The sequence below is a fragment of the Tachypleus tridentatus genome, chromosome 8 (assembly GCF_004210375.1).
Source record: "Tachypleus tridentatus isolate NWPU-2018 chromosome 8, ASM421037v1, whole genome shotgun sequence".
NCBI classification, from domain to species: Eukaryota; Metazoa; Arthropoda; class Merostomata; order Xiphosura; family Limulidae; genus Tachypleus; species Tachypleus tridentatus.
Genome location: NC_134832.1, coordinates 35,076,235 through 35,103,273, shown reverse-complemented (window position 1 = coordinate 35,103,273; position 27,039 = coordinate 35,076,235). Strand labels below are relative to the sequence as shown.

The following is a 27,039-nucleotide window of genomic DNA, read 5'->3' as shown; positions in this document are numbered from 1 at the left end:
AATTTAATATCAAACACCATTTTAACCTACGAATAAAAGATAGATTATGGTCTGTTTCTATTGACAAAAATAAAAATTGAGAAGCGAATTTATTAAATTTATTTTAACTCTGAGGCTCAATAATTCAGCACAAAACACACATAACTATGGGCTTTTTTTCTTTAATATAAAAGTGTTTGAATACTTCTTAAGTCTACAACCATAAAATAGTTGGAAAATTGTGACATAAACACGTATGATACACAGAAAGAGTGAGACAGTTAGCTCCAAAAGTGAACAGAAAAATGTAGGAATAAAACAAAGCAGCGATATATGAAAGGATTAAGACGTTATTTTAAAATAATACCAATAAAAATCATGACAAAATAAAAAATAAAGCAAGATTGTATTACATAGAAATTGAATCGAGAATAAGAGTTAAACAAATTGTTTGTGCTCCATCTTCACATAATTTGCTGGTTAACTATCATACATGTACAGTCACCATTTTGATCTCCAGTCATTTTAATGTTTGATAACACCCACCTAATTGTAGTAGTCGCCAGTGTCAGGAATAGAGTTGATCAGAGCCTCAAGTGTAGCTGTGATTGGTCGCGGACGACAGTCTCAGTACTTCAAAAGAGCGACACACTTCTGTCAGTCACAGCAAGAAGCGGGTTCACCTGATGCTAACTTGAAGTTTACCCCAGCGACTTATTCAGTGAATAAAGTATAACGCAGGAGACCTAAAAAACGAAGGTGCCAACGTTACTTATAAGTTACTTTACCAAGTTACAAAAACTGTACAAGATAAGAAATTCACTTTCCAATATATTTTTGTGTTTTATTCATTAGAAACCACCTCTAAGCCTGAAAGTGTGGAGTCAAAACTGATTGCAAATATTATTGATTCAAGAAGTTTGTCGGCGCTCAGGAATCAGTCCATGGACTGAGGGTACACACAAGCTTAGAGTTTACTGGATCAGCTGGACAAGACAATCAGTAGTCTTATTCAATAATGGCCAGCACAGTTATTAGGGTAAGTGGTTAAAAGAAAAATATTTACCCAAAAACTAACGAAAATTTTAAATTGGAATATTTTTCAGAGTTTGTCTCATTTAATACAATATTCATTTCGAGAATAAAAAAATAAATAAATCTTAGATGACTAACATGATAAATAATATACATATATGCGTATAGAACTACAATTCCAGTCAATCTAAGCTGGAAATATCAGCTGATAAATAACTAATATCAGATACATTTTGAAGTAATCACAATAAAATTCTTGTATAATACTATTTGATTTACTGGAATATTGCATGCACCTTTAATAGTAATAAAAGTATCGTTTTTGCATATGATTTGGTTTGAATTTCGCGCAAAGCTACACGATATCTGCACTAAACATCCCTAATTTAGCAGTTTAAGACTAAAGGGAAGGCAGCTAATCATCACCATCTACCGCCAACTCTTGGGCTACTCTTTTTACCAACAAATAGTGGGGTTGACCATCACGTTATAACGTCCCCACATCTGAAAGGGTGAGCATGTTTGGTGTGACCGGGATTCGAACCCGCGACTCTCCGATTAGGAGTCGAGTGCCTTAACCACCAGGCCATGCCGGGCCTTTTTGCATATGAAAAAATTTCAATAGATTTAAAATTAGTTTTTTATTGTTATTGCAAAGATTTTCGTGAAGAGATGGTTGGAAATAGCAAAAACAAAGCAGTTTAAATAAATCTGACTGTGGAAAGATAACTTATGTAATTATAAGGTAGTTTGAAGGTTAATTGTCGTCTCTTCTTGATGACGAGAAACTCAAATGAAATATAAATGTATCTCAAAACGTGTGGTATGGGCATTAACACTTTTATTGGTAAGCAGAGAAGAACGTTTCGATCTTCCTAGGTCATCTTCAGATTAACCAGCAATTATGAGATACACTTTAATTGTCGTTTGTTTTAACCCCCAACCAGTACTTTCACTGTAAGTCACTTTGTCAAGTGGTCTGTTATTATCGAAATGCGTGTAGCCTTGTTAGCATAGATAATTTAGATTTTCAGAAGTTAACTAGAGTAGAAAAATTAGCTGCCCAAAATAGCCGATAGTGATCCAATATAAAGCTCTAAAATTATTGTAGAAAAGTTTAACATAATCTGTCTATATGCACATACATCTATTTTATTTTAATATTTGGATGTAATATAAAATATTTCTACGATCATACATTTTACATTTAACCATTATAACAGAAAAAAAGTCTCATTTAAACATCATTGTAGTTAAAGTAACTGGTTGAATACAGGCAAGATTAAGTTCTAATGGCCTATATCAGACAAAAGAAATAAATATTTATATTTTTAGTTTAAATTAGTGCGATGTAGTATAGAAACTGTTTACAGTTCATCAACAAGTTCCGCTTTTTTGTTTAGACCTAGTTAAACAAATTTTGTTATGGGTCATTAAACAGTACTTAAGTACTGTGTTTCGTAGGACTAGGCTTCATAAACGTTTCCACACTTCTCTTACCTCATAATATTGTTTGTTATAAGAGACTAAGTTATAAGTGCAAACGAGTTATATCTTACGATATTGTACGTGTTCTTCAGAAGTCAAGTTTTAAGAGAATTAGTTCTTATGTAAAGCATTTACACGCTAGACTACATTAAATTTTCATAAGGTATTGATGTACTATTTGTGGATATTTAGACTACGAAATTAAACTAGTAATCAAAGTATGTATTATTGATATTTTGTTCCTAATTCGTGACTTCAGGATAAATTAATATATACTAATGTATATAGTGTTTCTATCTATTATTATGTTATAATCTAACAATGAAAAGCTTAACAATTATTCTTAGTAAATGATAAAGATATCCACTGATATTTTGGCTGTTCAGTGTTTATATCATACGCAGTCCACTCAAATGAATTTCTCCATGGCATAATTTATTCCAGTTTAATTTGTGTGTATTGTTTGTATTTGGTTTTAATCTATTAGTCGGGTACCATATATACAAAGCAGGCCTGTTTCCCCACTGGCTAGAAATAGTCACCAAATTTTGGTTATTTATTCAATCTAAAATACAGTCAGAATAACTTTCTCCATTCGATTATGACATCTAAATTTCGTCATTACTGATTATTATTTAATTAATCAATGCTGAGATTAAAGACGTATTCTTAGAGAAATAGCGAAAACACCAACAATTCTGTTTTTAGAAACTTGTAACCAAAATTATATTTTCAAAATTAATTCATATTTCTGTTTCCTGATATGTTGATAAAGTCAGCTTATTTCGTTACGCTTGTTTGCTAACACAAGACCTTATTTTGACTACGGGACTACAATGTGACATTAATGGTCGATTTCACTTAGCTTTTAACAGGGCCCGGCATGGCCAAGCGTGTTAAGGCGTGCGACTCGTAATTTTCGGGTCGCGGGTTCGTATCCCCATCGCGCCAAACATGCTCGCCCTTTCAGCCATGGGGGCGTTATAGTGTGACGGTCAATCCCACTATTCGTTGGTAAATGAGTAACTCAAGAGTTGGCGGTGGGTTTTAATGACTAGTTACCTTACCTCTAGTCTTCCACTGCTAAATTAGGGACAGCTAGCACAGATAGCCCTCGTGTAGCTTTGTGCAAAATTCCAAAACAAACAAGCTTTTAACAGAGTATGAAATGCAGCAACTGATTTAGATTAGCTATTTCTGTTATTACAATGCCAAAATTGGGTATGTGTTTTTCTTTTTTTTATCTCTGATGGATTATTAAAAGTGTTTTGTTATAGAAAACTATTCTGCCAAACAGCTGGGTGTAAGTATAAGGATAATTGGTTTATTTTGTGCTGGTGACGTTTAATTTAATTGAGAGATCAAAAACAATTAGATGATAATAATCATTTTCTTTCGCTAAGTACTTTCGATGGTTTACAAGTTATTTTTGAACAGAAACAACGTTATCTTAAACACAGTCTCCTGTAAATGTTCTGAACTACAGTTTAGTGAACATAGCATCAGAAATAAACTTTACCATATTATAATAACAAAATGTGAGACTTTGAACCAAACATTTTATATTCATAACAAAGCTTTTTTTCTTTGTTTTAGAGCAAAACCTCATTAAGTTATCTGCTGTATTCATTGCGGATAATCGAACCTTTGATTTTAGCGATGTATGTCCATAAACTTAACAAATATTGTTCAAGATTTATCACAACTAGATTTTTTATCGACAAATTCTAAATTGAGTGTGGAGGGCATAATTTTCGATACATATTTTGTACAGGTTTAAACCGGACATTGGACATTATTATTGGCGATAGTGACACTGTCCAACAGGATTGTGTTATTAGCTTTTTGTGGGTTTAAGCCTTTATAATTCTGTTTACGTTTCTACCAGCTTTTAGAGCTTTACTTCGTTTTTAAATTGATTTATTTTTACCTTTTATAATATTTTACTTTTGTATTTTACCAGTCTGTGTCGTAATACACAATCAAACAGGCTCCATTCCCCCGAAACTGTAAAATGTGCTTTATATAGGTTCATAGACTTGTTCCATCCGTAGATTAGCGCAAGCAGTCGGTAAATTAATACAGTGACAACTTCAATTTTGTTGACTAAGCTTGTCAGTATTGAATTTTAAGGCTAAGTTGTGTTGAGTAAACGGATCATTAATTACGAGAAGGTACACGCCAATTATTTTGAAATCCTTTTTCCAATCGTTACATGAATACCCTGTTAATAATCACATTTTTCTCTCTAGACATGACTGATATATTAAACAGTTAGACTTCCATCTTTTATGACAAAGAACTATCCCTCAGCGGCATAGCGATAAGGACTCACACCGGTAAAAAACGGGGTTTCGATACCCATGGTTGGCAGAGCACACATAGCCCATTGTTTAGCTTTGTACTTAATTCTAAACAAACAAACAGACAAAATACTACTATGTGTAGAGGTGTGAAAAGCAGATTTAAAGTAAATATTGAAATGTTAGAGTTAATAAACATAAAACCACTTCTTGTAATATAATATTTGGAAGAAAGTTTAAAATTTCAACAAAGAACCGATGTTGCTTGATTTTATAAAACACGTTTTTCCCCACAACAAATCGACATCACTTTTTGCTATGCTGCACTTACTATACTTGGAAGAAACGGATATCACTTTGTACTATACTGTAATTATTACATAGGGGAACTGATATCATTTTGGCTATATTGTACTGACTGTTCTAGTCAGAAACGAATATCACTTTATACTGTATTACTCTTAATATTAAGCCAACAAGTCAGTGTCACCTAGTCCTATATTATATTCATCATTTCAAGGTAACTGGCATAATTGAATATTCTGTTAAAATACTTTTAAAATTGTTAATGGCACAAAACAGAAAATTGACCAATATTTTGTTAAAACACGTAGTATGTTTCCAAAAAATAAATCACTTTATTATACTTATAAATCTTTGTTTCCCAAGTTATTACTTTTTTACCATAATGTGCAGGAGCGTCGAGAGTCAACACGGGCTCCGGGTCAAAAATTCTTAACAGGCTCCTTTCTCTCTCCTTTTAAACAGTTTTAAGAAGTTATTAACAGTACTTCCACGGGACAGGCACCCAAGAATTGGGCTTCTTGGCAGACCCTAATACATAATATTAGTCCCGCTAAACATTTATTCTTAGCGTTTTCATGTTGAACTAAGACTCCACAAAAAGTTTTACGAAAAAAATCACAGACTTATTAACACTATCGCAAGTTTTTACTTACATAGTACACACTAGTTAACTAGTTAAGGATGTACTTGTGGTGTTGTGTTGTTGACTTAACCGCTCGACCTCTGGGCTAAGATCAAACATAGTTTGTTGTTTTCTTTGCTATTCGTCCCCGTTCTTATTCTTTGTCTTCAGAGCAGATACGAAGGCCTTCACTTTGGTGTAATTACCATGATTAATGCTACTCTACTGCTTTCAGTGCAACTCCCTTACAGTTATGCTGGACAAATCGTATTGAAGGTTCTAGCTGAAACCCAGACTTCTGTTGGCGAAAGTGGCATTAAGCTGCTTCAAAGCTTGCTCTTCAATATTCTATCTCTCTTTCACTTCTTGAAATGCTATCGACTAACATAAAAGTGCCAGTATAACTTTTCTCTGAAAACATTTCTCTGGCAGAGTTTTTTGCACATCGTTGACAGCAGATGAGAATAGTTTTTAACATCAGATTTGTCACAAATGTCGTTTCCAGTGACTTTCATAAAACCATCTGAATCTCCTAGGTGTAACATGGTGCATAAAATCCTTAATACAGTCATACAGAACGCAAGCAATCGATTGTTCATGACAAGAGCACTAAAACATGATGCCTTCTGTCAAGCTTCTTCATTTGGAAAGTTTGAAGTCGCTGTAGATTCTACACCAAAAAAGTGCTCAGTTGAATAAACATTGTTCCCATGCCCTGTTGGAGTAATACAACATCACCCTACTTTCACTCTTGAGCTCTTGGATTATCTGCGTCATTTCTTCGATGTCTCAAAATCCAAGGGATCCATAGAAGTATCGCTAGAAATTTTATATTCACCATTTTCCAAAGTAATAATGTAATTAGTTCTTCCTTTTTTGTCTTGCTTCGTGCCTTTACTTTTCTCTGCTGGCTGTTTTCCACCTGATTTTGGTGCCATTTTGAACTCTGGGTCTAAATCGTTTAAACCGCACTAACATCGAGAACATTTCCCACAACCATCATACATACGCACTTTGCACTTACAAACCATTTTCTTCTTTTCATATATTAACGTTGCTTTATCAGCATAAGTACGCTTACTCACTGAATTTCGATAGTATGTCGATATCTGTTTCGTGGCCAACCGTGAATCCGGTTTCCACAAAGGTGTGGTAATCGCCTGTTTTTTGTCCAATTAAATTTTGATAAGTGTTAGCCGATAAACAAGCAATCAGAAATGAATTAAAACATTAGGTTCTGCAAAATTCTGGATGCCTTACCCGTGGAAGCACTGTTGAAATGAAGATCTTAAATTCGGACAGCAACTAACTCATAAACAAGGTAAAATCATGGCACCAGCTCTCTATAGCTCATGGAATAAGCGTAAGAATGGTAATACAGTAACAACAAATATCTATTAAATCTATGAAATAATAAATATATATTAATCTCAAATTATTATCTCAATCATTCTTAATGTAGCAAGCGTACGAATGCGCAGAAAAACCAAAAACTATGCTTTTTAGATTAAATAAAGATATAGCCTAAAGGTACCTTACGTGCTTTGCGATATAAGCAGGTTTCATTCGCCTGCCCCTCCCCCTTGTTGGCAAACCTGGTAATGTCCTTCCTTACTTAACTAAGTTTCTTGATAATATTCATTATGTTAGTTATGAAATGGAGCCATTGTTTACCAATTTACCTCTAGACGAAACCAATGGTCTCTGTTCTAGCTTTGTTTTTGTCGAAAATGATATTGTATAGTTAAAACACTTTTACATTTAGCGACGAAGCAATCCTATTTTATATTTAATGGTAAAAACCTGTGAATAGACTGAAGTGCCTTGAGCTCAAATCTTACTCCTGACCTTACTAACTTTTTCATGTGTCCTGTCCTAGAAGTTGAAGTTTATCTATTTCAGGAGATATGTTGATAATATTTTTATGATGTTTAACAATGTTGAGTCAGTTAAAGAAATCTCCCAGTTCTTCATTGGCAAACATCCTAATATAAGGTTTACTTTTGAAAATCACCAGGGTTATACTTACTACTAATGTGTATCATAAACCTACATTCACTGGATTTTATTCACAATTTGAAGTTTCACTTTTCTAATTTTTAAAGAAAGTCTGGTTAAAATTTTGCAGCACAATGTTTAAAATATCAGAAAATTATACCTTTCTCGGAGTATAATTTTAAAACGTTAAGGAAACGTTAAAAAACTGTTTTCCTTTATCATTACTAAGCTGAATAATTCTCATCAAAACTGAAAACTAAATACCTCACCTCTCGCTCTGTTAGATGTTGCAAAGAAAACCATTACTTCTAGTCATACTTTACTTAGGCACTATTTTATACATGATTCAGAAGAAAATTATGAAAATAACCAAACAGCTAAAAGAACAAGTTTTCATTTTTTTCTTTAAAACAGAATGCATTAAATATTTAAAATAAACAATGTGGGGTGTTATAATGTTTTGATCAATCCCACTATTCTTTGGTAAAGGAGTAGCCCAAGAGTTGACGATGGGTGATGATGACTAATTGTCTCCCCTCTAGTCTTACACTGCTAAAATAGGAAGGGCTAACGCAGATAGCCCTCGTGTAGCTTTGCACGAAATTAAAAAAATACTACTTTTCAACCCTACACCAAATATAATTTATCAGGGGATAACATCAGTGTACGCGTATTAACGCAAAATTTTGTAGGCGGTCATTATTTTGTATAAGTTGTTGCCTTGTAGAACACATTATTACTTACTTTTTGCTCGCATAACCCCATACTGGCTCAGAGATAGTAGTAAAGATTTATACTAATTATATTTGTAGATATAAATAGTCTAAAATAGTATATTTTAGACCTATTGTATATATTTTTAACAATAAATTTTAACATAGTTCTTATCAATTTTCCAAAATTAGAAGAGTGCTTAAAACACACTACATTCAATATATCCATTGCCAACAACGCGTTTCGCTTTGTACATAGCTATTCAGGTCGACTTGTACAAAATAAATACAGTAGTAGTTGTATACTGTTTATAGGATACTTGTAAAAAGATGTTCACACCATAACAATTGGCCTATATAAATAATATTCACATCACTACTGAATTCATTGTATTCCAAGAGGTCTGAATGGCTCTGGATTTAGCGAAACGCGTTGTCAACAATGGATATGTCGAATGCAGTATGGTTGAAATGTTATTATTGTACACTTTTATAATTATTGAAAATTTCTGAAGGACTAGATTAAGAACGTAGTGTCAAAAATATAATAGACCTAAAATAATTTCTTATGATAAGTATAATTAATTATAATGATGCTTCGCTAGCTTGTAAAAAAAGTTTTCATAACAAAACGAACACATATCTTCTTCAAGTTCTTTATACTATATTGTTATCAATCATACACCTTTTAGTTAAATCCTTGTTAGGCATACCTCTAAATAATCATTCGTATCATAAATAGGAAACAACTATTTCTGTAAATATTTCATTCAAAATTTGAAACGTCGCCAAATGTCGGATCTCGCGTTACCCACTGTGTCACTTGGTTTGATAGTTCCTGTTAAAGTGTGTTGTTACATTAACCTCAATAATGATTTCATCAAAGGAACTTCACGATTGAACTGTCAAAACAGTTGCCAGTTCAGATTTCTCAAAAGATAAAAAAATTGCCAGATAGGTTATGTGTACTCATGTTTCTTTCTGAGCGATTCATAAACTCTACCTATTTTTAAGCTCATTATTGTTATACTTATAAAATGTCTGCATGAAGATAGCAAGTAATAATGCTACATATATGTTTTATTTTGCATTTGAATGATGCAAAATGTCATATTTCGTAGACTGTTTCGTGCGGCTACATTGTAAAATGTTTATGGACAGCCCTTTGTAAGGTGCTTCAGGAACCATGGTAGACAGAAACCACCGAATAGCCAGCCGCGTGGTAACGATAGTATGATTAATAAATACTAAATGAATATTGAATCAGATTTTTCCATCACATCAGCATCATAGTTATAATTTCCAATTTAAAAAAAATATATGTTTATTCTACGTAAGATTTAAATGTCTTAACAAACAGAATATCATTTAAAGATTGAAATTTGAAGAAACACGTGCTCACAAACCTTCATGCGGTACGAGATAAGTGTTGTCGCAAATCACTGCGTTCGGACGGTTGTTTCGCATCCATCCCATGATCAACGAGGTGAAACCAACGCTGGAACGCAAATCTGTGTTCTATATACAACAGTTGTTTTTTTTTTTTCTCGCACCATGCGTTTTTACAAAACTGTTTGATTCACTCTAATAGCAATTCAGCTCTCACTCCAATTTTAAAAAGACGTTATAAATTGTATCTCTGCTTAGTGAGCTTATATTTGTATTGAGTAGAAAGCTAGGCTGAATACTATTTATTGTTAACACCTATCTGACACAACTTACACTTTATATGACAAAAAAGAAAATCACTTTCTTAGGTTCGGTTCTCTTAATGGACACCTACCTATAAGCAAACATTGTTATATAAAATATGTTGTAATTCAAAAACTTAAAGTTTAGTTTAAGGTTTTGGCTCACATCACCATAGATGTGTTTATTTCTCATGAGTTCACTATAACTGTTTCTTCAGTATCTGCCGCCCCATCCCTACAATAACAAACACAAAAGAACAAGCATTAGGAAAACCTCTTAACAAAAATAGAAATGCCAAAGCCCTGAAATCTGTGCTTGAGAATTATTATATAACTGATAATGGAACTATTCTTAAGGATAATAAAGGTTGAAAACGGACATAATTATTTGAATATACATTAACATCTCAATAACATTTGGTTCACAAGAAACGATGCAATAAAAATGATAGTGCTTTCCTTTAATGTGAACTTAGCGAATTAAAACATCTTTAGATCGGTGCACGAAAAGTGGGTACATTCTTTAACAAGGTGGGAATTTTTTATGTATAATATATTTTATATTTAGAAACATTTTAGTTACTATATCTATGTCACGCCAGATGTGTTACTTAGCAGCGACTTGCCATACGTAAATATAGTGAATAAGAATCTAAGTTATTAAAGCACCCGTGATCTTTAACAGAAACGAACAAAAGCCATATAACCCTCGTGATGTTTCAAATGTTTTGAGCAATACATTTATTTATTGTGTTAATGATAAAAACAACGATAATAATAAGTTATAAAAAACCTATGATTAGAGGTAAGGGGAAATGTACAGCGCAACTACATATCAACCACAATACCAGGGCTCATCAAGCTTGCTGAGATACGATATACATATAATGGATTAAAGCAACTTATATTATCAAATTACATAAACCTCTGTTACAGCACGAACTACACCAAGCTGATGAAGTATAATTTGATCAGGTTTAGTCTAAGCCATTTATAAATTAGAGCTAATGTGAGGATTAGCAATGAATTATTAATTATTTACAGTATTATATGTACTTTAAAGTACAGGTTACAGGTTCAAGGGTTACATGTGTCAGTTGGAATAAGTGATATATATGTATGTATATTTCAACCTTTCATATTTCTCCCTTTTGTAAAACTTGCTTCTTATCAAACGCAACTGCGTTTAAAAAGTTGTTGTCTGTTCAAGTAATATCTTTTAGTGTTGGTAGATATGACAAATTGTTATTATTAAAAAATAGCTAGAGTTTATCATTTTCGTTCTTGTGTTTCAGTTTATATTTGCTGCAAATAGCATGAAGCACGTAAAAAAAAATTACAGAAACCAGTTAATGATAAGTAAGTTCGAGTTAACGTATTTGTACTACGACGGAAATGAACAAAATTTGTGTTGCATCTGCTAGGGACATTTGTATACTTGTATATATATATATATATATATATAGACCAATAGTTTCGAGAGAGTTTATTATTAACCACCATTCTTGGTTCTACATTTCATTTACAAATCAGGGAGTACATGTACTCGCTGTCCTATAAGTCGTGTGTCAGGCAAACCCAGTTGGCCGGCCTGACATGTGTGAAAAATGCCAAGTTATTCTCTGATCAAAACCCAGACGTATTACAAACAAAATAGAACAACGCACTCGTAGCAAGCTTTAAAAATCACAAGCTGTGAGTACGATACACTGAAAAGACATCATGTTCGGAACATGCTTAGTGATCCAGGTTTTGTCAGTTTTGTTTACCGATATAAACTGTATGCTTTTGGCACCCCCGCTGTGAACGGGCTTTTATGTCTGTAGTACCGTGAACCATGTCATACATATGATCCGTTGCTAACACAGACAGTAGATCAAGACCTGAATTTGGTGTGAATGTCGATGAGTGTTTTCAACGCTTAGGTGATTTCTATAGTTAAATAGTTGAAAGAGGTTAGAAGAACACGCTTTGGGAGAAACGTGTTCAGTTTCATTATAAATAGTATGAGCTTGGTAAGGCAAACTTCTGAGAAAAATATTTTATTATAACATTTATATTATGAAGCTAGTGGAGCAAAGTTGCCTGTAAATATATTTGTCGTTTCTTTTTAAAGACCTGTGCAGTAGTTTATGACTAAAAATTTACATTACTTATTTCTCTTATTAACGTTATACACGAAACATCTCACTGTTTTCTTGTCCTTCGTTGAAAAACAATCATAATAAAATTATGTGTACAATATTTGTTTTCTCTCTATGTTGCTTAAATCGGTTATAATTACACATTTATCTGAGAAGCTGAATACTCTTGGCATCACCAGACCTAGTTCTACACCACTGTTTATATAATGATCCAAACTGCTCTTGAAGTTCCTTTTCATGCACGTTTTTGATCTTTCAAACCAAATGTGACTTTTAGATGTATTTTGAAGAAACCACATTCGACAAATAATGGGATGATTTTTCTCCAGTACAAAAAAAAACAACAAATAAATAAATCGTGAGTCTGCTACGTAAATGGCTACTCAGAAATATATAGAAAAATATTCTTTTATTTATTTTTTTTATTAACAGGCACAGGTATGTCGAATAACAACACTAAAGAATAAAACCAACAGGAAGATATATTTTGAAATAAAACAACACATAGTAAAACTAACAGACACAACAAGCAATGAATAAAGACAAGAGTCATATCCGTTCTTAGAATAAAAAAACTAACACTTAAAGGCACAATTTCTGAACTAAAACAATATAGAACAGAATAATAACAACAGATACAACTGTACATATATAAAACAAAGAACATTAAAGCCGACAAACACAGCTGATTTAAAGTGAAATAGTTAAGAATAAAACCAATACATGCATTCGTTTAAATAATTAAAATAAGAATAACAATAAAAAGTAGGAAAAGCAGTTATAAAAAAACACATACAGAGAATAAGATCAACAAGTTCAACGATTCTTAGAAAAAGCCACGAACAATAACATCACAAGCACAATACAATTTGAAAATAAACAATAATAGATATGGCAGCTACAAAGAGGTGAAGTTTGATGTATAATTATTTTCATCGTGCATCATGAGTTCCGAAGTTAGCATATTTCGTAGTTCAGCAGTGAGTTTCAGGTTTCGTAACATTAAATTTCGGGATTCGATCTTCGTAGCGGACATACCTCATGTAACTCATTTATATTTTGCGTTATAAAAACAACAACAAACATTATAAATGACATTATAAATATAAGGAGAGTAAGCTGTTTGGATAATTTTACTAAAATGTAAGTTTATTTGTAAATGTAATCGTGAAATAAAACGGAAACTAGGGATGACAAGAGACGCATTTCTAAAAAATGATATATGACATGTAAAATGTTTACGAGGAAGTTAAAAGTTTTGGGATTCTGTATTACACCAATTCTCACGTATGCATCAGAATATTGGGCAATATTATCAAGTATGGGATATGGAAATCGTCATAGTAAGTTAGACAAGCCACACATCGAAAATATGTTGTTGAGAGCAGGTTGCAGGACGAAGATGCTGACTGACATCAGAAAAAGACAGTAGGAGTTTCTTGGACAAGTTATGCGGAAAGAAGAAACTGAAAGTCTAGTCGTAACTGAAAAGACTGAAGGAAGGAGAGACCGTGAAAGGCAGAGGTTGACTTACATCAAGAGTTTATATAAAAAGATGAATTTATCGACAATGGAAATTCTTCTTTTGTCTGAAGAAGAAGAGATCTGTGGAAGACCACAGGATCCAACACCCCATTTGGATTTATTTATTTCATGTTATCTCCAAAATAAATTTTAGTTTAGTAATGATTCCCTGAAGGAATTCTTCAAGGAATTTCACGCGTGTTTTTAAAGGAAGAATCGTGTAATAACAACAAGGATGTCAAGCTGTTTGTAAAATAAAAAGTGATAAAATGATTTTTTATTAAAGACGACCTTTAATATACTTCAGGGTATTTCGTAAACATTGAGAATTATTATTACGAAATTCAACCAAGTAACTATGGAAAATAAGTCTCATAGTATCTAACAAAATAAAATATCGCACAGTAATAATACTGATAAAATAGTGAACTGACATTTCAGTAGAAACAATAACTAAACAAACAGGTTTCAATACATTGTTTAAATCAATCATATGAATGTTTTTGTTAGTTTTCAAGTTAATCCATGAAGATAATTTTAAAAGCTTCTTTTGTGTGTGATTCTGGGTCGGTATTTGGGTTAACTTGTTATTTCGTTCCCCGAAATAATAACTCGGGGCGGTCAGAAATTATTGTTTTTCTTCACCCCACACGCGGCGAGAGTAAATTGGCCGCATGATTTCGAAACTTGTTAACTGAACTAGAGTAGCTAGTTATTTGTTGATCTAGAGCAGTGGTTCTTAACCTGGGGGTCGTGACCCCTGGGGAGTCGTTTGAAGTTTTTCGAGGTCACGCAAGGTTTGAGAATTATTGAGGAAATCACAGAGCAGTTTGTTGTTTTTGTGGAAAGTGCCTGTAACTGCTCACCAATGAGAAACACGCTGAAGTGCGGCAGTTGAACCGCGTCGAGATGCTTGTTGTGCAACCACCTGTCTAATTTTGAGTAAAAATTTTCATATATTACAACGTTTTGAATTGCCTACATTTTTTAACTTTATAATATTAATACATCGAACCTAAAATTTAAATATTAAAGTTTCCATCGCATTTAGTATCTTTTCTCATTATATTTATATTATATCAACCCTCACACTGAGTGAATAAGTAGGTTTTGTATGATGTTCAGTAATTCCATGGATTTTGAATTTGTTTAGCACATGTAGCATTTCTCAAAGTCATTTAATTGTAACATTTTCAGTAAATTAGGATCTTTATATAGTTTTGTTTTATTCTACCTTTACGCAAAGTTCACCATTACAAAAATTATTATAGGGATCATGGTAATACCCTGGAGAGTCTCAGGGGGTAAGACGATGAAAAAGGTTAAGAACCATTGATCTAGAGTGATAGTCTCAAATGACCTTGTGAAGTTGACAGATTTGTGTGTCTATTTGAGGAGCGTCGGAACCAGCTGTGAAGGAGGCCTGCGAGTCGGAGAGAGAGCGAAGAAGCGGCGAAAAGTTCAGCACACCATTCACAACCATTCAAAGAATTCCTTGACGTAAATATGGTCGAAGTGAAACGAGCAGAGAGATGCAAACCCAGTACGTCAACATAGTTAAAACACATGATATTGGTTAACCAGAATTTTGATGCTGTAATTATGATACTTAATAATTATGATTATGATGCGTACTAACTGGCCTCTTCTCAGGACTTGGATCTATAAATCCTAGGAAACGAATAATTTTGTTGTGGAGGAAAACGGGAGTACCCTGAGAAAACTCACTTTCACTGGTGGGGCGCCGAATAAACAGCCCCACCAGTGCCCAACACTGAAAGTGTAGAGGCATATATGATTAGACGTTAGAGTTTACATTCAGGGCATGAATGTAGTTGTAGGGAGAGAGGTCTCGGTGCCAAGTTCGTGGGGTGGCTGCTAGTTGTGGAAATTGTCTTGTTAATTGTGTGCGGTTGCTTGCTTTTCTATAGTATTTAGATGCTAGATAGATAAGTCTGTTCTTGAGAGCCGAGATGTTTAGCTAGTCATATCATTAGTAAATAAAATTCCCCCTGGCGTGAGCAAGCTGAAACAACTGAAAACTGTAAGAAGTATAAAAAATTTTATTTCGACTTTACGATAGAAAATGAGCGTTTTCCTTACAATATGGGCCTGGGCACAGCCTAATGGTTAGCGTACCAATTTACTGACTGGAGATGCAAGGTTTGAATCCAAAAGATGTCGCAAAAAGCACTTCGTAATTTCTGCTGCGGGTTTGTAAAAATTCCCCACTTTGGTTAAAAGTAGCTGTGCAGACGACGAGTGCTATTGAGTTATTACTATCCCTATGGCCAGCAGTTCTAAATTAAGGACAGGTTAATTATGTCCTATAAGGTACTGTTCAAGTAGAATCAATTATAGATAGTTGTATACAAGTTTTGTCAAATCAAATATACATGTTTTACACATCAAGAATTAAAAACTTGTTGCAAGGTATAAACGAGTAAAAGTTTCTTTTGTTTTTGAATTTTGCGCAAAGCTATATGAGGGCTATTTGCGATAGCCGTTTCTGATTTAATAGTGTAAAACTAGAGGAAAGGCAACTAGTCATTACTCACCGCGAACTCTTAGGCTACTCTTTTACCGGATGAAAGGGCGAACATGTTTGGTGTGACAGGAATTCGAACCCACTACCCTCAGATTACGAATAGAGTGCTCTAACCCCATGGCTATTCCGGGCCACGAGTGAAAGATCGTGGTTCATATTAGTTAAAACATTAAAATAGCGGTTAAAATAATTCTTAAATCTGCATATTGTCTTTTTTTTTCAGAAAAATGCGTTCTAACAATTTGTTCTTTTTTAATAGTGTGTTAAGTAGTTGCAAAGAAAGTACTTGCGATAGATTTACTGACACATTTTGAATTAGTTTTTCAGTAAAATATCTATACTGCTGTGCGATCTTATCTTAGATCAAGTGTAAAACATTCATGTTTCATCATATCAGTGTATCAAATCTAACATCACAGTTACACAGTATGACGTCATATTCAGATTTAGTAACAAAACCAAGTATTATTAAGTGCAAACTAAAAAAAAACTTTCAAATATGAGATTGGATAAAATAATCGTTGGTAATGTCTAATCTAAATTGGAAATAATATTTTGTAAATTAAGTATTAATAAAAGTTTGAGGTTATTGATTATTGTTATTTATATTAATTGGTCTGTTCTTGAAGTGATAACGTTACTCATGATCTTAAAATTATATAACTTCCTTTATGTTTTACTAATAACAGAAGAATATCAGGATTTTTTGTTTGTTTTTTTCCAGATAATCTGTTGATAAATATAAAGATTTGTATCTTAAAAGATATTTCTCTGAGAGATTATAAACATTCTTCTTTTTGTGTTTCATCATTAGGAACACCCTCGGCTGGGAGGAGCTCCGCTCGCTATGCTAGCGGCACAGTGTAACAAACTCGCGAGTAAGAGCCTTCCAAAGCTTCTCGATGCTGTAGTAGGAAAAAGTTTCCATCCTCGGAGAAAAGTCCCACAGACTATTGGTAAACCAGCTGCCGGACTGACATTCGGTTTCCAACAAGTTTTCACTCTCACCAGCAGCAACTCTCCAACCATTAATTACCAGAGGCCTACTGTGACGTCGTCATGTAACTCCATCCCATACGGAAGCAATAATTTGTTTTATCCTGGCGGTTGCGTAACATCATCTTCAGGGAACACCAGCCAGACTCACCTGACAGGTAAAGTATATAGTAAATCTTCTCATTTGAGCACTATGTATTCGCGGATTGGGATGAACGAACATCTTTATGAGAGTTGGGCTTTCAGTATGAATATGGGTGGTGCCACTCGTGGTGGCATCAAGTCAGAAGTTCCATCCTTCAATTCACTCAACTCAACAACTTGGTGGGATATGCACGCGGCTTCAGCAGTAGCCAGTTCGTGGCTTGAGATGTCGGGAGTATCTTCATTTCTCCAAAGCCATATTTCTGCCAACTATGCGTGTGGTGAATATAGTTTTACACCATCACTTGCAGCAGCCTCGAATTCGGCTCGCCTATGTACGCGGGGGCAGCATATAATCCAAGATACGCACAAGTCCATGTTACCCACAGCTCAAGGAATGGGTTCCTCTATAACCTCAGCTTTTGGCCTTTCTCAGCCTACTCTGTCTCTAGTATCATCCCCCCGATCACAACGACGGTATACAGGGCGCACTACGTGTGAGTGTTCTAACTGCCATGGAAACGAAAAGATGGGTCCGGCTGAAACACACCTAAGAAAGAAGAATGTTCACAGCTGTCATATTTTGAGATGTGGAAAGGTATATGAAAAAACGTCCCATCTCAAGGCCCATCTTCGTTGGCATACAGGTGAACGTCCCTTTGTGTGTAATTGGCTGTTTTGCGGGAAACGTTTTACTAGGTCAGATGAGCTCCAGCGCCATCTCAGGACCCACACCGGAGAAAAACGGTTTACCTGTTCTATTTGTAATAAGCGCTTTATGCGTTCTGACCACTTGAGCAAACATGTTAAAACTCACAATGGACAAATCACGGAGAAAAAGGGTTGCAGCAGTGAAAACAGTAGCGACTGAGAAAACAGTCAGAACGAGTGTCTTTGTATAAACTCTCCTGTTTACAGAAACATTCCATCATTACCCCTATAGACAGCACCTATGACCACTAATCGTTCTGTCGACACAAAGTAACAGTCAATTATTGTCCATTTGGCCGTGAAATAAGTTAGAGAGATTGTCTATATCGAATGTTATTATACTTTATTATTTCATAAATACAACATTGCTCATCTCCTTATTTACTTGGAATTCATCCACCATTTTCTCATTTACTAATAAAATCATTGATCATCTACAGATCAACAGGTAAAACCATCTACCATACACCATCACCTACAGGTCTACGACGAAAATTAGGACCATATACTAATCACATTGCCATCATCTACTTATCTACTAATATCATTACAATCTAGTTACTTCTCTACTATGTAAACAGTTCACTATCCACTCATCTACTGGAACATCCTCCATCATAGTAAACCCATTAATCATTTATTTATACACAACTAACACTGTCCGTACCAACTTATGTACTAGTAACTTACCTACTGGTAACATTGTCCATCATCGTCTCATCTTGTAAAGACACCATCCACTTTCTACTCATATATCAGGAACATCACCAAACATTTACTTTTTGTTACTAACACTGTCCGTCATCTACTAATTTACTAGAAACAGCATAAACTGTCTATTTACATTTTGGTAACAACGTTTTCATCTACTAATTTATGAGAAGACCATAAGTTTGTATACCAGAAACAATGTCTAGCATTTGTTCATCTACTACCAACACCTTACATAAAGAGCCATCCATTATTTACTCAAATACTAGAAACATCTTCAAAATTATACTCATTTATTAATAACTACGTTCTCCATCTATTCATTTACTAGCGCCACCATCCATGTTGACCCATCTGTCAATAACACTATCCACGAAATACTCATCTACCTGGAACAACCCAAACATTTACTCATTTACTAGCAATATTATTCTCGTCTATTATTAACAACACAAGCCATCATCTCGAAACGCCATCTATCACCTACTCATCTATTAGTAACACTATCCAGTAACTGCATATTACAGTAATATTGGCCTTATTTGGTCATCTACGAGAAATATTATAAATCATCATCTCAACGATAAAGTAATATCAGCCATCATTTGCTAATTTATTATTAATACCATCCATCATCCTTTCATCTATCACTAATAATTTCCAACATCTTATATGGTAGTAGCATCGTCTACCATCTATACATCTATTTATATCATCTTCCAACTATTTATCTGATAGGAATACCATCCAAAATTTTACTGTCTATTTATTATTTTGTAACACTGTCCAACAGCTATTTATTTACTGGTAACACTGTCCATCGTCTATTTGCCTGCTGGTAGTAATGCTCATTATTTACTAGTTACATTATTCAATATTTACACATCTATAGGTAATAGTCAGTGATGTCGAGAAAACACACTTGTAGAGAAATATATTTGTATAAACGGCTCGTTTGGGTTGAGAAAATTTTTTACGTAGAGGAGTGAACCTGACGAAAAAGGTCGAAACGTTGTTCACTCCTCTACGTAAAAAATTTTCTCAACCCAAACGAGCCGTTTTTACAAATATATAGGTAATAGTGTCCATCATCTAATTATCTTCTAAGAACACCATACAGCAGTTACTCATCAACTATGAAAAAAAACGACTACTTAAACGTCTTCTAGAAACACTATATACATATACTCATTTATTAATAACAACATCTACCATCCTCTTATCCATAAATAATATCATCCAATAAAGTTACCCATTTACTTGTAACGCTGTCCACCAGCTGTTTATCTACTAGAAACACCATCCAACATCTATTCATCTAGTAGTAGTATAATTTTTTTTATTTATCTACTAGAAAACAGTCTAGCATCTACTCCTTTACTAGGAACACCATGAACCATCTAGTTATCTATTAGTAATTCTATCCATTACACTACTCATCTTCTAGTAACAATATAATTCATCTAATCATATGCTAGAAGCATCATCCATCATTCACTCATATACTAGAAAAACATTACACTATCTACTCAAAACACGTACCGCCATATACTAATCTATTAGTAATGCAGTCCACCATCTACTCGTCTACTAAGAACATAATTTAAAAATGTATTAGAATCGTTCACTACCTCATTTATTAGCAACATATTCCACTATTTACTAATCTACTAGTAACACCTTATTCTATATACATATCTACAAGTAACGTTGTCCGCCATCTTTACATCTAGTATAAACGCCATCTAAAATGAGCAGAATCCACAATTCTTCTCATTCTCTTATAATACCGGCATCCCATACTTATTTACTAGAAACACTGTCCGATATCTATTCATCTAGTAATAGTACTATCCATCACTTAACTACACACTATATAGTAACATCGTCTATCATCTATCTACTCATCTACTAGTAACATCATTGAACGCCTACTCATCTATTAGTAACACAATATTTGTTTACTCACTTGTTAATAACATCATCCATCATCAACTCATCTACTAGAAAGCTTTCCATCAGTTACTCATCTAGTAAGAACTCCTACTACAATATATTGATTTACTTGTAACACAGTCCGTATTTACTTATCTCAAGGTTGAAGATGAACCTGAAGATCACCTAGAAAGGTCGAAACATTGTTTTGCTTTATTAATAAAAGGCATTCTAGTTTAAACTATTTTTATATTAATAACGAATTTTTTGCAAAATGCAGTTACGCAGATTTAGAAAATAATATTATTTTTTTGCAACATCAATGGATTTCTTTTACAAATAAGGACAAAAATATTTACTTAGATCAAATTATTATTTCGTTTACCGCAATAAAAAAGTATTATTATTATTATGTCAACAGATATACAAAAAACTGAAGAACATTAATGTCAAACGAATATTTATCCTAATTTTTTTTTATGTTTTTGTGAAAACTACGTTTTTAGTCTCAAGAGTACTTGTTGTGGTCTTTCTTCTATGTATTGCGTCTGGACCATCCATGATCAGCAATAATCAGCCATTGTGCTGGTATTCCACCTTCTTTAATTACGCCTTTCCATTTCTCTATGTCTTGATGAAACCTTCCCCTGTTCTTCGCTGATGGCATGATGATTTTCAGGAATATAATCAATATGCAAGTGTAAGAAATAAACTTTCTAGTTCATATTACAACAAAACAATTTGAATTTATCGAGCAGGTTATTGACAATATTTTATAATTTGGGATTTTGTTGTTTCCTTAAGGTTTGTTAATAACATCTTTAAAGGCAAGCTACACTTCTTTTTTAACTTTCTTCCTTGTCTTTTCGAACTATTCATCCAAAGTCAATTTCCTAATCTGAGGGTCAACAGAAATCCCTTCTTTAAGTTTCGTTTCTGAAAGAGCTGAGAATTGCCCACATAAATACTTGAAACAGTCACCATCTGTGTCTTAGGCCTTTACAAACTGCTTCATAAGGCACGGTTTTATGTGAAGTGGAGGTAACAGAACTTTTTCTCAACGAAATTTTCATGTTCAACGTTTTCCGATCCTGATATCCGATTGACACGCGTGGATGACAACTAGCCATTTCTTTTTTTATCCAGTGCTGATTTTACACATGGACTTTTAAGTCTCCACAAAAGTAGCCAACCATGTTCTTTGTACTAGGCATTATTAAGAAGAAATTCGATATTTTCATACCTTTTCTTCAAGTGAATCGAATAAACAATGAGATAAAATGCATATATATGTGTTACCATTGTGAAGGGAACACCTTTTGGACTTTTCTTGAAATAATCAATGAATAATCGTTAATCACTCATTCATAGATTGCATCTCCCAGCTTTGGTATTAATTCAGTAATATTTACGCAATAAACCAGTAAACGCTTCTGTGAAAAGTGTCATATAAACTCTTTCTCACGATTTCTGTACCAGTAAAATGATATCCCTGAAAAAAGTAAATTCTTAGCCCGAAGCCTGGACCTCAAAATCTCTGAGGAATCATTTGGAAGGCCAAAATATTCCATCAAACTATTAAGTTCACCTTTTGTGAAAAGTTGTGGTTCACCAGATATTTCAGGTTGAAAAAATAGTCCCTATCACCATTTCTATTAACAACAGATTCAAAATCAGATAAAAATGCATCAAGAGTCTCCAATGGAGTAGGTGCAGGTACATTAGGTCCATGAGCTCAGTTCATATAGCAGAATCAAGGTTCAGATAAGAAAATTTCTTTTTATTTCGAGTGTTGTAGTCTTGTACATCACATGTGCAAAAATAACAATCATTTTCGCGGTTTCTAGGCTCACACCAAACCACTGAAATTCCAAAAGGCAAAAACTTTTTGTTACCTTAGTCGATTGTTTCTACTCTTTGGCACAAATGGTGCATATTTAGTGCAAAGCTCGTGATTTGTTTTGGTTTCCAAGTTTTATTAAGCGTAATACGTTTTTTTTTTATTAAATTGTAATGTTTGTCTTTGTTTCCTTACAATACATTTATCACAAATAATATGTTTGGGTCATTTACACTACTTCTTATTGTCATAGCAACAAATAAGTAATGTTTAGAAAAATAATGTCAAAATGCATGAATAAATAAATACGATCCAAAAATGACTCGTCATGCAGACTGTTAATCGTTTATATACTAGTGGTGTGTTTCTCGTGGGTTCTTGAACGATCGGTAAGACTCTAGCTCGCGATTGGTCTAGAAAAATCTATAGCCAATGGTTGTTAATATTTTACACATAACAAAATGTAACCTGATTTAAATGAAAATGATTCACTTACGTAATAGTACGTATGACGTTTCGTGAAAAACCTATACGGGATGGAGAAAAATACATATCATTTTCGGATTCAGCGTACAAGAATTTCTATGAAACAAGTAAAAGTTTTAAGACAAGTAAAACCATCATAGGCCTATTTTATATGGGATAAACTACCCATTTAATTTAACTCTTCTACAAACACATAGATGAAAAATGTGATGAATATTCTGAAGAAAACATCTTTACCACTGTAAGTGGTTCTAGCATTGAACACGATGTCAGAAGGAAAGAAGCTCTGTCAATTAAAAATTCAAACCGAAATTTAAGTCAAACTCATCAGCAATAGATTTATTTTTGAAAAGTCACTATATTAGTTAACCCTCATGCTATTAGATACTTTTGTAAAAGTAATTATGTTCTTATATTATTATGATACCTTATTTTAATTTATTCAGTGCTTTTTACTAGTACGTTTCTACTGCAATCTACTCTTGCTCTCACCTAAGTTGTAGCCATATTGATATAAAAAGAAAGGATTAATCGCACACCCTTACATATACAAAGCAGTGAGCAACGTGACGTTACAGATGCGATTATGGCGCCTCAGCGATTTGTTTAACACTCATATACTTGGTTTACGGCAAATTCCCTAACAGCGCAGTATCGCCTTGGAAGTTTTATGGCTGGAGTAAATTACTTACAGTCTTCTAAAGACTCATACAGCAAGATTATTAAACGACTAAGAACCAAGAGATAGAAGATTTCGAAGAGAGCTCTGCAATGTCCTCCACAGAAATGGAAACAAATTACACAATAGAGAGTTTGAGAAAACAATGTTCTCCAAATGACATTCGAGGTGTTTCAGAGCAACGTCTTTATCTACAAAATGCAAGCCGTAGTTAAAACACACAACTTTACCAGTTGTTGAACCAGTGTGATTAAGCTGGGTAATATCTCATCGAACCGTTAACATAATATACTTAACAAAGCTTTAAAGTTGAAAATGATGTAAAAACTAGAAGTGCATACGTTTTCAGCAATATCGTGATATTAACGGCTGTTTTCAAGGGAATGATATCCGAATAAACTGGAATCAGATCAGTTTCATTCTTGTATTCTCAAAACGGCTATTATGGCTATTAAAACTTTAATTAAAATAAAGTATAGAACAACGTTTCGACCTTCTTAGGTCATCTTCAGGTTAAGAAAATATCTTTCTGCAAAATTAATTTTTTTTTAATTTTGCACAAAGCTGCTCGAGGCCTATCTGCGCTAGCCGTTCCTAATTTAGCAGCGTAAGACTAGAGGAAAGGCAGCTAGTCACCACCACCCATCGCCAACTCTTGCGCTACTCTTTTACCAACAAATAGAGGGAATGACTGTCACATTATAACTCCCCCACGGCTGAAAAGGTGAGCATGTTTGGTGCGACAGGGATGTTAACCCGCGACCGTCATATTACGAGTCGCACGCCTTAACCCACCAGACCATGCCGGGCCAAGTAAGAATCTCAGTTCATTTTTGGTCTTGATAATTTTGAAGAAAGAATTTCGCAATGGTAAATATTGTATTTGATAAATTAAGCTTCCTTTTGAAGTTAACTGTTTATCTGTTGTTTTTTTTAATAATGATTTCATCTGTTTGATTACTACTTCCTATACTGCCTGTTAAACTCATGTTTCTTACTTGTTTGCACGATGTCATCTATAAATAAATGATAGATTTTGTTATATTTTACGCACTATTATTACTTGTTCGATAGTCAGTCCGTACTTTGGTTATTATATGACATTTGTTTTTGAATTTTGAGAAAACTACACAACGGCTAACTGCGTTAGCCTCCCCAATTTAGCAGTGTAATATTAGAGGGAAGGCAGCTAGTCATTACCATCCACCGAATAGTGGGATTGACCATCACTTTATAACTCCTCCATGGGTGAAAGGACGAGCATGTTTGGTGCGATGGGGATTTGAACCAGCGACCCACAGATTAGGAGCAGAGTGCCTTAAGCATCTGGCCCTGTCGGGTTATTATATGATATATGATTACAAGACAGCGTATTTTGTCGGGTTATTATATGATATATGATTATAAAACAGCGTATTTTGTTGTTGTTCTTCAAAGATTATTTCACACATTTATTATTACTATCACACCTTTCACAGACTTATTTATTTCCCGAAAATAAAGTATTTAATCATTCCTCATAAAAAGTAGATATGCTCAGTTCAGAACCATCCGTGAATGGTAAGATAGCTTAGCGTTTTTCTGTTCATAGTGTTTACTTAATGTCGCGATAGACTTGTCTTGACGTTGATACCTTGTTGATTTAGCGGTTTGCACGTTGAAGACAGGAATTTCCATTACCTTTCGGTCAACATAAAGCAGATAACACATAATAATAATGTAAATACGGACCGGTTTTTTTTTCTCTTATAGACAGATGGATAATAATAGCACATATAATATTATCCATGGTGACGAGAAACCCACCTAAAGTGTGTATGTGTGTGTTTTCTTATAACAAAACCACATAGGGCTATCTGCTGAGTCCACAAAGAGGAATCAAACCCCTGATTTTAGTGTTGTAAAACCTCAGACTTACCGCTGTACCAGTGGAGGATTCAACGTGAACTAAAATGTATTCTAAAGACGGCTGGTATGAGTATTGAAACTTTAACTTGAGGATAACAAAGGTGACCTAATAAGGTCGAAACGTTGTTCTGTACTTTATTTTAGCTATAGTTTTAATACCCATACCAACAGTCTTTAGAATACGTATAATATTATGTCTGTTTTAAGTGTTAAATAAAAGCTTTGAAACTTAAAGTTTACATAAATAATTTCAAAGTATCATCGATTTAATAACGCATTTTTTTTCACCTGGTTTTATATTGTAGATAGTAGCGTCTGATCAATTTTAGAAGAATTTTAGTATTCAATAAATATTGCTCTAATATCAAAAGATAACGATAAGCTCATTCAATTACTTTTCAGCAAGTATGATTCGTGTTCGGAATTCCAACTTTACATATATTTGTAAAATCCTCAACCGAATTTGAAAATTTAAAATGTCATTACGGTTATTCCGCAACTGCTGTAGCCTTGACAAATTATCTCAAGATTTAGAGATTACTTGGCAGGGAACAATTTCGTCGCAACTGTCGGAGTTGTCAAGAAAGATATATGGCATTAAACATTTTATTTCCCAGTAGAACCTTTCAGTAACCGAAGTGGTAAAAACGGTTTACTTGTTTGCGATGTTTATATAAAGGAGAAACGCCATTAAGGTACAGTGATAAAGTGCCATATTTTCAAATAATCACACGAAGCTTATCAAGCGTAGTTCAGAATTTACAGGTGAATTAGGCCCAAATAAGTGCAGTGTCGAAAACTGTTGGAACCCAGCTGACTTGGCACGTAGATATCAATGCAGCCTGCAGCACAGTACTGTTCATTCCTCAGGAAAGTGAAGCTACCAACCATAGAAAGGAACATTTCAGCGGGATTCCTTATACTACCACCAAATCTGATCTGTTATATGCAGTTCTCGTTCAACCAGCATCGATTGTGTAACAAATACAAGGAACGAGCCTACTGTAGTTAAAACAGGTCATAAAAAATTAAACAAATGTATAAGCAAATACCATCCTTTATACAGTCTGTATTCAAATTTTCTCACATTAACATATTCATTGATAAATTACCTTAAATTTGTCATTGAATATTTTTAATATGTATAAAATTGCAATATATTTAACATGTGATTATATGTAAGGGCATAACATTTACATGTGAACTGAAATCGCATGTTTATAAAAAAATGAACGTGAATTGAAAATATCTGTTTTTGACGTGTCTAACGTAAAACAG

General features: G+C 33.8%; 1 protein-coding gene across 1 annotated transcript; it reads left to right on the top strand.

The window, feature by feature from the left end:
- LOC143222159 (transcription factor Sp9-like) lies at positions 1-25,952 on the top strand. Its single transcript, XM_076448222.1, has 2 exons — positions 1-1,018; positions 17,166-25,952. The coding sequence occupies exons 1-2, from the start codon at positions 998-1,000 to the stop codon at positions 18,360-18,362; spliced, it is 1,218 nt and encodes a 405-aa protein (XP_076304337.1). The 5' UTR covers positions 1-997; the 3' UTR covers positions 18,363-25,952.
- Positions 25,953-27,039: the final 1,087 nt, after the last annotated feature.

Coding starts and splice junctions, on each gene's coding strand:
- LOC143222159 (XM_076448222.1), top strand. CDS start 998: ATGGCCAGCACAGTTATTAGG. Junction 1,019..17,165: donor TGGCCAGCACAGTTATTAGG/GTAAGTGGTTAA, acceptor TTTCATCATTAG/GAACACCCTCGGCTGGGAGG.